This window comes from Apium graveolens, chromosome 5, assembly GCF_009905375.1.
Source record: "Apium graveolens cultivar Ventura chromosome 5, ASM990537v1, whole genome shotgun sequence".
Classification (NCBI taxonomy): Eukaryota; Viridiplantae; Streptophyta; class Magnoliopsida; order Apiales; family Apiaceae; genus Apium; species Apium graveolens.
This window is the reverse complement of record NC_133651.1, coordinates 80,022,056-80,035,880: the sequence shown is the minus strand read 5'-3', so window position 1 is coordinate 80,035,880 and position 13,825 is coordinate 80,022,056. Positions and strand designations below refer to the sequence as shown.

The following is a 13,825-nucleotide window of genomic DNA, read 5'->3' as shown; positions in this document are numbered from 1 at the left end:
AATTTTAATTCTAACAAAAATAGTTGGTCCGCCTGAAAATAGTTGGTCCAGGTTGAAAATTGGGGACTTGGGGCGTGAAAATTAGGAAGCGACAGTTTTGCCGCCTCTGCTGAAATTTTAACAAAAGATCTCACAAAACCAAAACTCATATTCTCGCAAAACTAAATCTCACAAAAACAAAACTCTCCGTTTGAATATTTAGGGTTTTCAAGTTGATGATTTAGGGGTTTCGATTGGGACGGGTTTCGATTAGGGCTGATTTGGGTTTCAATTGAGGGTTCCAATTTAGGGCTTCTATAATTAGAGTTGAAGATTAGGGCTGATTTGGGTTTTGTTATACCCAAATTTGAGTACTTGCCTACTCTTTTAGAAAATTCTATGTTTGTCCTATGACATGGATTACTATTCAGTTTGTTTAGAGTATTTTGTTATGTGATGTTAAGACGGGAATTTGAGGTCAATCTTGCCCAGGAAAATTAGGCTACACTAATATGAAGCTTTAACAAGATTAACAAAGTTGTACACACCTTATTTTATTCTTCATATGGTACAAACCACTAGGCATCTCCTTTTCAGTATACTCCAATTCCCTAAAGCTAATTAAAAGCTAATTAAAATACGAACTCTAATGGATTAAAGAAGAATTAGTTAAGCCAATCTAATTTCAACTTTTTCTTGCTTCTGAACTTCTCAAACACTCACACACTGACTCAATGACCTACTCAACATCAACACCTTTACCTTTTTATTCTTGTGGTGCTACTACTTCCACCGGAGTTCCCTGCTTTACTGAAAATAGGGCTGCCAAACTGCCACAAATAAGTCAGGCCCGTGATCAGTTTTGTAACAAGGAGGAAGATTCTGAAGAAGATATAGCTGACTTGAGGATTTGTGTTGTAGACATCGTTTGGCCTTAGAATCATATCTAGAATGAATATGTATACAAAATATATATTAATTTTATTGTTCTTATGCTTTTAATTTGGACCTGTGTAAAATACAATTCTCATATTTGTCTCCTTATTTTCTTTTACTTATAGTTTTGGCCAATGTTGTTACCTCTTCCCCACTTTTATGTCCAGTTACCCTGAAATTGCTACAATTTATTTTAACGTAACCCTCTTCTTGTAAACCTTCTTTATAGATCAAACTACTACATGCCACATATTACTTCTTGTACACCTTGTGCTATTTGTAGGCTCTCTATTAGTCAAGTACTAAATCTTTTATCCTTATTGTCATATCTACTCTATTTTTTTAAGTGAAGGTAGGTTCAAACTAAGTTTAGACATTCGTAATGGACTCTGAGACTAACGTTTGGATAGGACTACCAAGATATACTGTAGAATACAGACAAGGGGTGACAGATTTTTTAGATTATGCCTTCCCAGTTTGTGTGAGGAGAAATGAAATGAAGTGCCCTTGCAAAAACTGTATTGATCGTAAATGGCATCCAAGAGAGGTCATCAATGACCATCTTGTTTGTAGTGGTCCTTCCCTAACACATGTCAAATGGATTTATAAAACTTCACAAATGAATCCAAGGATTAGTACTAACTTCATGGATTACAAAACAGGGATGGATTTTGGGAAAAACTTAAACGAGATGTTCAAGTGTATGGGTAAAAAGTAGGAAATTGTGAAGGAAGATCAAATTCAGAGGCACAAAAGTTTTATGGAAGGGTTGAGGAAGGAAAAATAACCATTATTCCCAGGATGTACTAACTTTTCTCGATTAGGTTTCATGATCAGACTCTATCATTTAAAGTGTGGTCATGGAATTAGTGAGTCCGTATTCGGGGAGTTGCTTAAGCTAATGAAAGAAGCGTTTCCTGAAGCCCATCGGCCTTTGTCCTTCAATGCTGGAAAGAATGTCATTAAGGATTTAGGTCATCATTATGAGAAAATACACGCATGCCCAAATAGCTGCATGTTGTATTGGGCAGAAAATAAAGATAAAGATGAATGTCATACTTGTGGAGTTTCAAGGTGGGTTGTACAAGAGAAAAAAGGTAGTGGTGTTAAAGATAAAGATGAATGTCATATTGAAGAGTTGTTGCAGGGGTACGGAAACCTTTTCGGGAAGGGCAAGAAAAAGGTTAAAAATGAATCTCCTTTAAAAAAGAAATCAATTTTTTTTATTTATCATATTGGAGACATAATCCACTTTGACACAACCTTGATCCCATGCACATTGAAAAGAACGTATGTGACAAAATATTGGGCACTCTACTTAATATTAGTGGCAAGTCAAAGGATCATTTAGAAGAGTGTTTCGATTTACAAGAACCTAATATAAAAAGGCCCTTTCATCCTGTTTTATCTGCTGATGGAAAGTCATATGAAATTAGACCTGCAAAATTTGACATGACAGAAAAGGAGAAAGAAATCTTTTGCTCTATATTGAAGAATGCCAAATTGCCTTACTGTTGTGCTTCGAATATTAGTCGGTATGTAAGCATAAGTGAGAAAAAAGGTGGTTGGGTACAAGAGCCACGATGCTCATTTCATGCTTCATTATTTGTTACAATTTTCCGTAAGAAGAACATTAAAGCCAGAGGTTGCGTTACCGTTGATCAAACTAGGCACATTTCTCAAAGGTCTATGGAGCAAAGTGATCGATTTAAATGACCTCAAGAAGCTGTAAAAAGAAATTATCATCATACTTTATCGATTTGAGATAATTTTTATACAATCATTATTTGATATAATGGTCCACCTTCTTGTTCGCTTGTGCCAGGAAGTCGAATATGGTGGACCAGTGCACCTTAGGTCCATGTTTCTTATTGAGCGGTACCTTGGAAAGTTAAAATCTTATGTTCAGAATAGAAGTAAACTGGAAGGTTCAATTACAGAAGGTTATTTGGCAGAAGAATGTGTCACATTATGTTCAAGATTTTTGACTGGTGAAGGAGAAATAGAAGATACCATGTCTCATTCTACAAGAAATGCAAGTTTGGAGTATCATATTGGAACAAGAAAGAATCAAGATGGAAAAGTCTTTGAATTGAAACATGCAGATTGAAAGGCTTCTCATCAACATGTTCTATTGAACTCCGAAAATAACGAAATAGACACTACGCCATAAGTGGGCTACTGTAATGCAAGTGTTACAAGGAGTGTTACATTAGGTAAGAAATTTTTGTCCTATTGTAACACCTCTCAATTAGTGTTACAATAGGTATAAAGTTAGTGTTGCATAGATATTCCAGTGTTACACGATATGTAACACCAGCGCCTGGTGTTACATTAGTTACTTTTTTCTTTTTTAAAAATACTAGAGTGAATATTTTATCAAAAACTATAATTAAAATTATATTCTAGATTATTCACGACTCTAAAATTTAGCATATAAAATAAAAAATTTAGAATGTAATGTAAATTAATACATAAGATATTTTTTCAATTTTCCATTCATTACATAATTAGTTTTAATAAATTAAATAAAAAAGCAAAAATTAAAAATTAAAAATTAAAATAATATAAAATAGACATGAGTACCACTGAAACTTTGGGTGGTATATTTCCCTCGTAAATGAAAACACGTGTTAGCTCCGGACAAAATACTTTGAATCTAGTATGTCTCTCGACTTTTATCTCTTTGAAAAATTCTCTCTCACCACACACTATCTCTAGAACAAGCTCAAAAGATGAAACGAAGAATAAATCGAAGACTTCTTAATTGAAAACACATGTTTATGACTTCAATTTAAACAGATCCCCGATTTCCTTCTAATTATATTTTAGGGTTCATCCATGAACCCTAATCCCCAATTGCCTCCTAATTTCCATTCTTCTTCGCAAATTCAACTGAAAATTTTAAACAGATCTTCGCATATTCGCACAAATACTTTTATGTTTTCGAGAAGAGGAAGACTTTGCATGTTTGGTATCAAAAAAATGAGTTTTTAAGGTTCAAGGAGAATCAGACTCTCGTTCTTGTTGGAGAGACTGAGAGTGGAAAGACTACGCAGGTTAGCTGCTTTCGAGTTTCGTTTGTGTTGAATTTATATGGTTTGGAATAATAGGTTATTTTTAAGTGTTTGTGTATGAAATGATAGGTTATATGTTGTGTATTTTTAAGTGTTTGTGCGGATTATTGTTATGAGTGACATGTGTATTTACAAATTTGTGGGAGTGGATTGTAGCTGATCTGAAGCTAGTCGTGATGAGTGTATATCATCACTCGAAGATGATTTCAGGTTTACTCGAAGCTGATTTCAGGTTTACTTAATTGATTGAATTAACTGATTGGATTAATTAAGTATTTACTTAATTGATCTGAAGCTAGTCGTGATGAGTGGATTGTAGTGTATTTACAAATGCAGTTAAAATGAAATTAATTGATTCTGAATTTCCTCTTCTAAAAGGTTGGATTTTTTTATAAGAGAAAGATGTATTAAACTAGTGCAAATCCTCAAAATTTTACTTAATGCTCTCTGTTTTCTGAATTCGACAGGATTTGTTGCTACGATAAATGTTGTTGAAGCTTGTACAGATATTGACATCGCAATTATGGTAGGTGGATTCCCGCGCAAAGATGGGATGGAGAGGAAGGATGTAATGTCAAAAAATATATCGATATACAGGACTCAAGCTTTGGCCTTAGAGCAGCACGCTTCAACAAATTGCAAGGTCATACTCTTTTAATCTGAAGAATATGAAGCTGGGTGCCAATTTCAAGTTCTTACATTAGTTAATGACACGAAAACTTTACTTATGTTAAGGCATCTTCAATTTATATTTTGTGTAGGTGCTCCTGGTAGCTAATCCAGCTAACACTAACGCACTAATCTTTAAAGAACTTTCTCCTGGTAAAAAAATCAAGTTGAATGTTAAAATCAGGGGTTTCAGTATGCTATGTAGCTAGTTTTGATTAATTTATTTACCATTTTTGTCATTAGTTGTGTAATGTCTACTGATTATTTAAATTGCAGGAGCATGATGAGTCAGTTATAAGTACCAAAGAAGGCACTGGGGTTATACTTGGAGGAGCCGAAATTGGTTTTACGGGAGAAAAGGTATAATAATTATTCTGCAATTAAATTTCTGCACTAGTTTCAATTGAGAACCCGCAGAGCTAAAATTGGAAGAAATAACTGAAGATATCTTGAATATTGACCTTGATAAGGACGAGAATACATGGTAATCTGTACTAGCTGTTAAAATATTCATCTTGAATTTGCAGTTACTGGTTTCTATTAGTTAGAGCATTTCCAGAGTTACCAGACCTACTTGCCTGCTTGAGTGGTATGAAGATACCGGTATCTTTCCTATTGTGCTGCTTTTATTATTTTGTGAACTGCTGCATTTTAACTTTCTGCTGAGAAGTGCGAAATGACTTGTTTACCTTTTATTTTATTTACATTCAGTCACCTAATTTTCTATGGTCAAATCTAAATCCATTTACAACAGACCTCTATATTGTATCTTTGACTTGTCACTGCATTTAAACCTGTACATGAAGCAATCCATCCATGTAAAACTACCCGGCTCATTTAAATAATACCTGAAATAATTCTTATGGTTTTGTTAGCCACCGGAAGCTTTCCAACCATGAATTAAAAAGCATGGGAATGTTTTGGACGCGATGATGCTTTGGTCAATAACTCGTTTTATCTCCCTTTATAGGGTTATATTGTCCACTGTGCTAGTAGGCAGATCTGCCCATATGATGTGAACGCTCTTTTTTTTCTACTATGGAAATAAATGAATTTTTGATGCTGTTTATCTTTTATTCGCAGACATGGCACATAAATTTGGACCCGTCTTCTTGTTGGGACTAGGAATTTACAAAACTCTTGTGGTTAGTAACTGGAAAGTTGTTAAAGAATGTTTTACAGTTCTGGACAAAGTCTTCGCGACCCATCCAAAATTTTTTACACTGGAGATTATGGGTTATGACCAAAGTATGATAGGATTTCTTCCTTACGGACGTAACTGGCGTGATCTTCGTAAGCTAGTAATGGTTGAAATGCTGTGCACCAGCAGGCTTGAGAAGCTCAAGCATGTTCGGGAATCAGAAGTCAATTTCTTTATCAAGGGGCTTTATGAGTTGTGGATAAGTAAAGGAGAAGGAAACTACATGCCTGTGGTAGAACTGAAAGAGAAATTTGGAGACCTAACATTGAATATAATGGTGAGAATGGTGGTGGGAAAGCATTGTTTTAGCACTGGTGAGGAGTCGAGACGGTTTCAGAAGGCCTTGGGGGATTTCATGCATCTGGTAGGTTTGATTATGGTTTCCGATGCAATTCCCCTGCTTGGTTGGTTAGATTCTTTAACGGGATATAAGGGAAAAATGAAGAAGACAGCTAAAGACTTGGAAGAAATACTCGAGAGCTGGATGAAGGAGCATCGACAGAAAAGGAAACTTTCAAGCATCGATGAACTGGAGCAAGACTTTATGCATGTTATGCAGACTCTCATGGATTCTGATCCGTATGCTCGGATCTCTAATACTTCTATTGAGGCCACTTGCTTGGTAAGTCTAAAACCCAACACACACTGTTGAAATGACACTGCAATTTTATTATTAAAACACTAAATTCTAGCCTAAGAATGTTAAAGCATCTTAAGGAATATATTTGCTTTTGTACTCATGCATAATGAAATCTAAGATTAACAGGAAGCATGCACCTCTTTTTTTAATCTTTATGAGAGTAACAGACTGAAATTGATGTGAACTTCTTATATATAAATTATGTATATAAATGATGTCAGCGGTGGAGCGTCATATAAATTAAAAAAAATTAAAACAATAATGTATGTGGTTCACATGCGCATGGTACACAAACATGTAGCAATTCTAACAAATTTAATGGTTAATTGTTATGTCAGATTTGAATCACTCTACATTTATTCTTACACATTCTTTGCATTTCTAATATTTACGTTCAATTCTAACTGTTAGTTTGAGGAGATTATATGCTTTCTTATAGATTTGGTCTATATTTGTATTTTTTGTTATTATCCTGTTCAATTTATTGTGTTTTTATTTCTTAACATACGACACATTGTTGCTGTTAATGCCTGATTAGAAATATTAAAATTGTCTCTGTATGGTTGATATTTATGGGTCGACTGTTCCATGTTAAATTCGAGGTGTTTATGATAATTTATATTGTGTAGATGTAGATGTACACCCACCAGTATACATGTTTTTATTCTGCATGTAAAAAAATTAGCTCGAAGAAGTATTTAAGTTGTCTATTATCATTTTTATAAACTTGACTAACTTTAATGATTTATTCTTAACAGGATGGACGGCAAAACAGTTAATCTGAGGTTGCACTATGAAGGAAAGTTTAAGAAGACATCATATGTTGGTGGAAAACATTTCATTGTGATGGGCTTAGACGTTGAATCTTTTTCTTATTCTGTGCTTATGGAATTGGTCAAAGATAACGTCCATTTTACTGAAATTGGAGGAATCTACCCAAACAAAGGAAGAAACGGTGGTTGGCAGCTGTTGTCAAATGATAAGCAAGTCATGGCTCTTGTGGAAGATTGTGCTCCTGGATATTTAGTAAACTTCTACATTGACAACATTGTTGACAAAAAAATTGAGCCGGCTCCTCAAATGCAACCTCATGTGATCACTCGGCCTAGGGAAAACTTCATCCAAGGTATATACATGTAATGTTTAATTCACATATAATGGTATGTACACTGAATTCTAAAGTATGTAATTGATAATTTTTACAGCTTCCCATGAGAAACCGCTGAAGCGTAAGTTTGTTACCACACATAAACTCCAACAGCAAAAAAAGAAAATGGATAAAAAGTTGCTCGGGGTTGGTGGTTGGCAGGACATTTTAACAAAAGAAAGTGGACAAGATGTACCTGTCCGTGAAAATGAAAAAGTAACTGTGAGAAGGAAGTTAGCCTTAGAACCATGTGTAGGGGATGTTGAAGATACTGGACATAAGGATGTTGCTGAGAAGGTATTTAAATGTTTAATTTTTTTTAAAAAACAATTTAAATGTATACAAATATTTTCCTGATTTATTTCTTACACTTGTAGTTACCACCACCACCACCGCTCTCCGAGTATTTAAAATTCAAAAAAGCTTGTTGCAGAGGGGATAGTGAAGATACTCGTATGGATGTTGCTGAGAAGGTATTATCTTCACCTCTTTTTTGTATTAACTGTTAATACAAATTTTAGCCATATTTTCACCCAAACACAGCTTTTGTGTGACAAATTGTATTATTCAAATCATCCCGCTGATAACATGTATGTGTATATCTTTCTCTCTGTATGCATGATGATTTTATTGTGTGTGTATATAAGTTTGGTGTAATTACTCTTAATTTTTTTTTTAATTTGTAATAATTTTTTAATTGTTTTCTTGCTTATTGTTTAGCCGTAATTGATAGAGATTGTGTTTTTATTATTGTTTAAAGTGTTTGATGTGATAATCAAGAAACTTGAAGCTAAACTTTAGTTGGGTTGCTTTAATTTTACGATAGCTTTTAAATGTATAGCTTTAATTGATCAAATATGCTGTTTTTTTCATAAAGGTGGGTGCTTTATTTGTATAACAATGAGTAATGTGCATACAATTTGTAAATATTATGAGAAAGAAGTTAATCATGCATTTTCTAATTTAAATGTATATTGTTTCTTAAGTCCAAACGACCTCATCTATTAATCATGCATGTTCTAATTTAAATGTATATTATTTCTGATTAAGTCCAAACGACATTCACACAGATCTGTTAATCATGCTTCAGTCTTGAGTCATTATTTAAAATAAATAAAATATGGGAAATTTAAATATTAATTCGGCTAGATACTATATAATTTCTCATTATTACCATCCCAATAAAGTAGTCGATTAATCATGCATTTTTCTGATTTATTTATCTACACTTGTAGTTACCACCACCATCATCGCTCCCCATGTTTCTCAAACGAAACATGGAAAAGGTGAAAAAGGCTCGATGTAGAGGGGTCGTTGATAAAATGGTATTATTCAGTTATTACCATTTCTTTTGATCAATTAGTCACCTTTTCTGATTTTCACCTATTTAAATTTATAATCTATTTAATTGTATAATGATGTTGCCACCACCTCCACCACTATGCGAGTATGAAAAGTTAAAACTGGATAAAATGAGGGCATACAATGAAGTTTATAAATCACCCGGGTTGCTTCAGATAGTTTCTACTTTTAAAGATGCAGTGGAGTCGAGTAGTAAATCAAAAGGTAAAAAAGGGAAAGAGACAGCTATTGAGGAAGATGACTCACAATATGTTCCGGCAAATGAAGGGGACGTTGAAAGCGATGATTCGTCCGAGGTATACGTTATTTGATTAATTTTTTGACAACGACACTAGTTCCCGATTTACAAGATTATTTTTTAAAATGATTTTTTACGTGATCCAATCGTACGGATGTTAAGATATATTGATTTTAGTCATGTGAAAAAATTATTAACAAATTTGAAATTCATCTTGCATGTGAGGATTAGAAAAAATCCAGTAAAAATACCACTCCCGACAATAAGACTCGTTCCTGATTTACAAGATTAATTTTTAAAATAATTTTTTCAACGATCCAACCGTACGGATATTAAGATATATCAATTTTAGTCATATGTAAAAATTATTAACAAATTTAAAATTCATCTTTTAATTTCAGGATTAGAAAAATATAGTAAAAGTACCACTTCCTACGACGAGACTCGTTTCGGATTTGCAAGGTAAAATTTTTAAATGATTTTTTTGATGATCTAACCGTACGGATATTATATTAAGATATATTAATTAGCCCGACATCGCTTTTTAGGATTTTGCATCCTTTTCAGTTATTTTTTTTTAATATTTTATTTTTCTATTAGCAATATTCACATATAACAAATATAATTCTAAAGTATTTATATATATTTTAATATCTAAAAAGTTACCAATAAAAATGAGTATTATGATAATATTATGCTGTTAATATCAACTAACTTTGATTTTATATTCAAGTTCACTCTATATTAATATGAATATTATGTTTTAAATTTTATTGTATTTAATAGATAAATATTATAATAATATTGGGTCAATTCCCATAGATCCATATTCTTTCTCTTTGTGGGGCCGCAAGTCCAAAATTTGGGGGAGCGGAAAAAAACCCATTCTTCTAGTCAATAAATCTATTGCTTTACTTTTATTATTCTATCAAGTCTCACTCATTCTATACAATCTCATCCTCTTCATGTATTCCTCAATCTCTCTCATTATATCACGGTCATTCAATCTTGTTATGTTTAAATCTTTTCTTCAATTTGGTCCATCTTCGGTTCATTACTTCTATTTGATTTGAATTACGACTTTGATTTTGGGCTCTTTTTCAATTTATATTCTTCAATCAGGGTTTCAGTTTTTAGTTGTTACCCCTTGTCTCTTTAATTTAATTTCAGTTTTTTTGTTCTTTTTTTGGTTTTTGCATATTTAATTTGGGGCTTCAATGTATTTTATTATTTGCATATGTAATTTAGATCTGGGCTTCTTTTGTGGTAAGGTGTCTGTTGTCTCGTGGTAATTATTGTGCAGTGGTGGATTTGGTTAGGCAGGGGAGGAGTTTGAGTTATTCTGGTGAAGGGAATTTGAGGGTTAGTTCATGGGAGAATGTTGTTTACGAGGCTGTCATTGATGGGGAGACTGTTGTGGTGTTTGCTAAAGGCTCAATTTAGTTGTCATTTTGGGTTGGGGAATTGGGATAGGGGTGGGAGGTTTGTGCTTATGACAAAGGCGGTTACTGCGGCTCAGAGGGGTGGGATGTTTGTATGGAAGGATTTTGTTCATCTGAAGTCAGGTCAGGTTTGAGTAATTTTTGATTGAACTCTTGGTTATTAGGTATGAGTGATTTATGATTGAACTCTTGGCGGTGGCAGATATTGTCACCCTTATTTATGTGTTTGTTTTGATGCACACATACGGTACAACTCTATATATTTAATCTCTTCTTCAGGTTTGTTTTGTACCCTTTTGTTATCTTCTAATTTAATACTCACCTCACTGGCTTATATTTGTTTTGTACACACAACTCTATGAGCAGCATTATACTCGGATAAGAATGCTCCCCTTCTTGTCGGAACCAATTTAATATTGCAACTCTTCCTTATCTTCAATATACAGAGAACTGTCATATTAGAGAACAAAGCACTAGCCTCCAAGTCAAATTAGCTCTCTGCAACAATATTTTACACATTTTCTTAAAGGTTTCATGTTCTTTCTTATTTTTTTTTGACTTTTATCTCCTAATTGTTTATCCTCTCTGCCCTCATTTTTTGATTCACCCTATTGCAATTATGTTAGTCACACATGTTTTCCTGCTTATTACATAAATGACAACAAACAACTTAGGTAGTACAAATGCTCCAATCCAGAGGTAAATTATAGCAACTTATATGTTATTTTGAAAAAAGATGTTAGCAGGTAATATACATTTGGGGCTGAAAATAAATGCAGTGTTAAAAAATATTATATCATTTCAATGGATGAACCAACTACATTTGCTCGTGGTAGCTGTTTATTCCGAAATTGAAATATGAAATTTGTCTAATGCACGTTATGTTTAGATTCTTTAATTTTACTTTCTGAGCATAATTTTTCGAGTCCTTTGCAGCTAATAAAGACATGGTACCCAAGAACGATATAAGCACTTATATTTCAAGAGCTTCATGCACTTTCATTTGTGAATTTGTTTGTGCATGTATCCTATAGCAAAAGCTTCTTTACGTTTCTTTCATAAGTTTCATAATAGTCTAACTTTATTGTTTATGTAATATATCATTTTTCAATTTTAATTTTAGGTGATAAGGACATGGTGTGTTTAAAACAAAATGCAGAAGATGTTTGTGAAGTAAGTTCATTTTCTGGAAATTTTTAAACATGAATTTTTCAAATTTCTCTTTATTGTTTTTCCTATAGTTGGTACTAAATGCTCAAATTCCCGCGATAGCTAACTTATTTTTGCTCCTTTGTAGGCTCGTGACTATTTATCTAAGTTGGGTGATCTGAGCCAGACTCAAATATTTGCAAAAATTGAGAACATAAAAGTGAGTTAGAAATATTGATGCCAGTTCTATACAATTATCTAGTATATTGATTATTGATTTTCTTCCTCCTGTAGTTTTGCTAAATATGGATCTCTACATTATTTTCTTTCTAATTTAGGGTTTGACTCATTTTGATGAAATCATGCAAGCCGCATATAGTATTATCCTTTCCCGTGGAAATCTCAGTATAGACCTTCCACCTGAGAAGGTCACTTCTCAGAGTAATAATTTATATGATACTAAAATTAAATTTAGATTAACTTCATACAGGGTGAAGACACATGTACCGACAATTGCCCACATCACACACATAGTATACAAGCCAATTGAGGTAATCCTTTATCAAAACTTCTTACTGTTGGACTTATAGAAGCTGAGGGTGATAGATGGGTTAAAAAGAGGAAAATCCTCAGTCTTGCCTTTCATATCGAGAAGTTAAAGGTCATTCCTCATACTAATTATCATGTTCATCTTCATATTACATTGATTTTAGTATTTAGACCATAAAGATTATTTAGTATTGTAAGTCTGTAAAAATAATGCACGTACCCAAACTGTCAGGTATTAATTTTTTATGTTTGGAAATTGAATCTGTTGCCAGCCTTTTACGTGGAGTTCTTTTGAGATCATGCACATATGAAAAGATATGAATTCTGTACAGGGGCAATGTGAGCCCGAATTATGGCCTAATTTACAAACTTTAACAAGTGATTGTAAGCTGCACCATCAGTCTGCAAACCTGGCATGAGGTTATTTACTCATATGTTATCATGCCTTGATCAAAATTGATGAAGAATTCTCTTAATCTTTGGAGAAAGCAAATGAAGATTTTTTATACTAAATAGTTTTGTATCCTGATGAATATTGGTATAATTTTTTAGTTATAGTTTTAATTCTTGTTGATGACTTTTGTACATTTAATATTAGTTTCAATTGTAAAATAACTATTGCATTAGGACAAATACAATTTTATTTATATGTAAACAATTAGGTAAAAGTCACTCAACAATGAATAAAACCATTGTATGTATCATTGCAGAAAAAGATTTTTGCAAATAAATAGTTGTCTGTGATAATATGGGATAATTGTTTTTTAGTTAAGATATGGTTGAATAATTAACTGGACAATACTTAAAGAAGGAAACCATTATTTGAGGAAGACTATAACAAATCTTTGAAAAATTTAGAAACTGTTATCTGACAAGCTTGCTAGTAAATTGTTGTCTCTAACAAAGTAGAATAAAGGTTTTATTTATAAAATTATTGTTGTTAAGTTTTCAAACAACTGTTTATATTATATTAACCGTTGTCCCTTCTATTTTTTAAGTAGTGCAAACTATTGTTGAACAATTATCTAGACAATATTTCAATAGAGAAATCGTTGTTTAAAGAGGACTGTAACAAAAGTTTGAAAAATTAAAAACGGTTGCTTGACAAGCCTGCTAGAAAATCATTGTGTATATCATACTAGAATAAAGGTTTTATTCATAAAAATGTTAAATTTTTGGACAATGGTGATGTTAAACCACCCGTTGTCTCTTTTATATTATAACATGTGTTATAAAACTGTTGTGAAGCTTTTTTCTAAAAAGTGTTTAAACAACCGTTGTCTGGTATTCTATCACACGAGTGTTGGATAGATAACCGAAACAATACATATCATACAATGGTGCAAAACTGTTGTGTGATCGCTTATTTCTTATAGTGTCAGTTCTTTATCCGCCATACATTTGCTGATTGATCAACATCCAGAGCGGCTGATAGA

At 32.9% G+C, this 13,825-nt stretch overlaps 1 protein-coding gene across 14 annotated transcripts; it reads left to right on the top strand.

Annotated features, from left to right (window-relative positions):
• Positions 1–3,595: 3,595 nt before the first annotated feature.
• LOC141724193 (cytochrome P450 CYP82H23-like) lies at positions 3,596–12,982 on the top strand. Of its 14 annotated transcripts, none has more exons than XM_074526220.1 (9): positions 6,242–6,484; positions 7,261–7,628; positions 7,708–7,946; positions 8,027–8,122; positions 8,885–9,307; positions 10,553–11,220; positions 11,815–11,864; positions 11,989–12,060; positions 12,722–12,982. In XM_074526220.1, exons 1-5 carry the CDS (start codon positions 6,387–6,389, stop codon positions 9,002–9,004), a joined length of 921 nt encoding a protein of 306 aa, XP_074382321.1. In that variant the 5' UTR covers positions 6,242–6,386; the 3' UTR covers positions 9,005–9,307; positions 10,553–11,220; positions 11,815–11,864; positions 11,989–12,060; positions 12,722–12,982. The 14 variants fall into 14 exon arrangements, with proteins under 14 accessions (XP_074382330.1, XP_074382324.1, XP_074382326.1 ...); XM_074526219.1 differs by having other exon boundaries at positions 12,331–12,982; XM_074526221.1 differs by having other exon boundaries at positions 12,316–12,982.
• The last annotated feature ends 843 nt before the right edge of the window (positions 12,983–13,825 follow it).

Excerpts from the sequence above, each read along its gene's own strand:
- LOC141724193 (XM_074526218.1), top strand. The coding sequence starts at position 6,387 with ATGAACTGGAGCAAGACTTTATGCATGTTATGCAGACTCTCATGGATT. Across the intron at positions 7,947-8,026 it reads ATAAGGATGTTGCTGAGAAG|TTACCACCACCACCACCGCT; the intron begins GTATTTAAATGT and ends TTACACTTGTAG. Across the intron at positions 8,123-8,884 it reads GTATGGATGTTGCTGAGAAG|TTACCACCACCATCATCGCT; the intron begins GTATTATCTTCA and ends CTACACTTGTAG.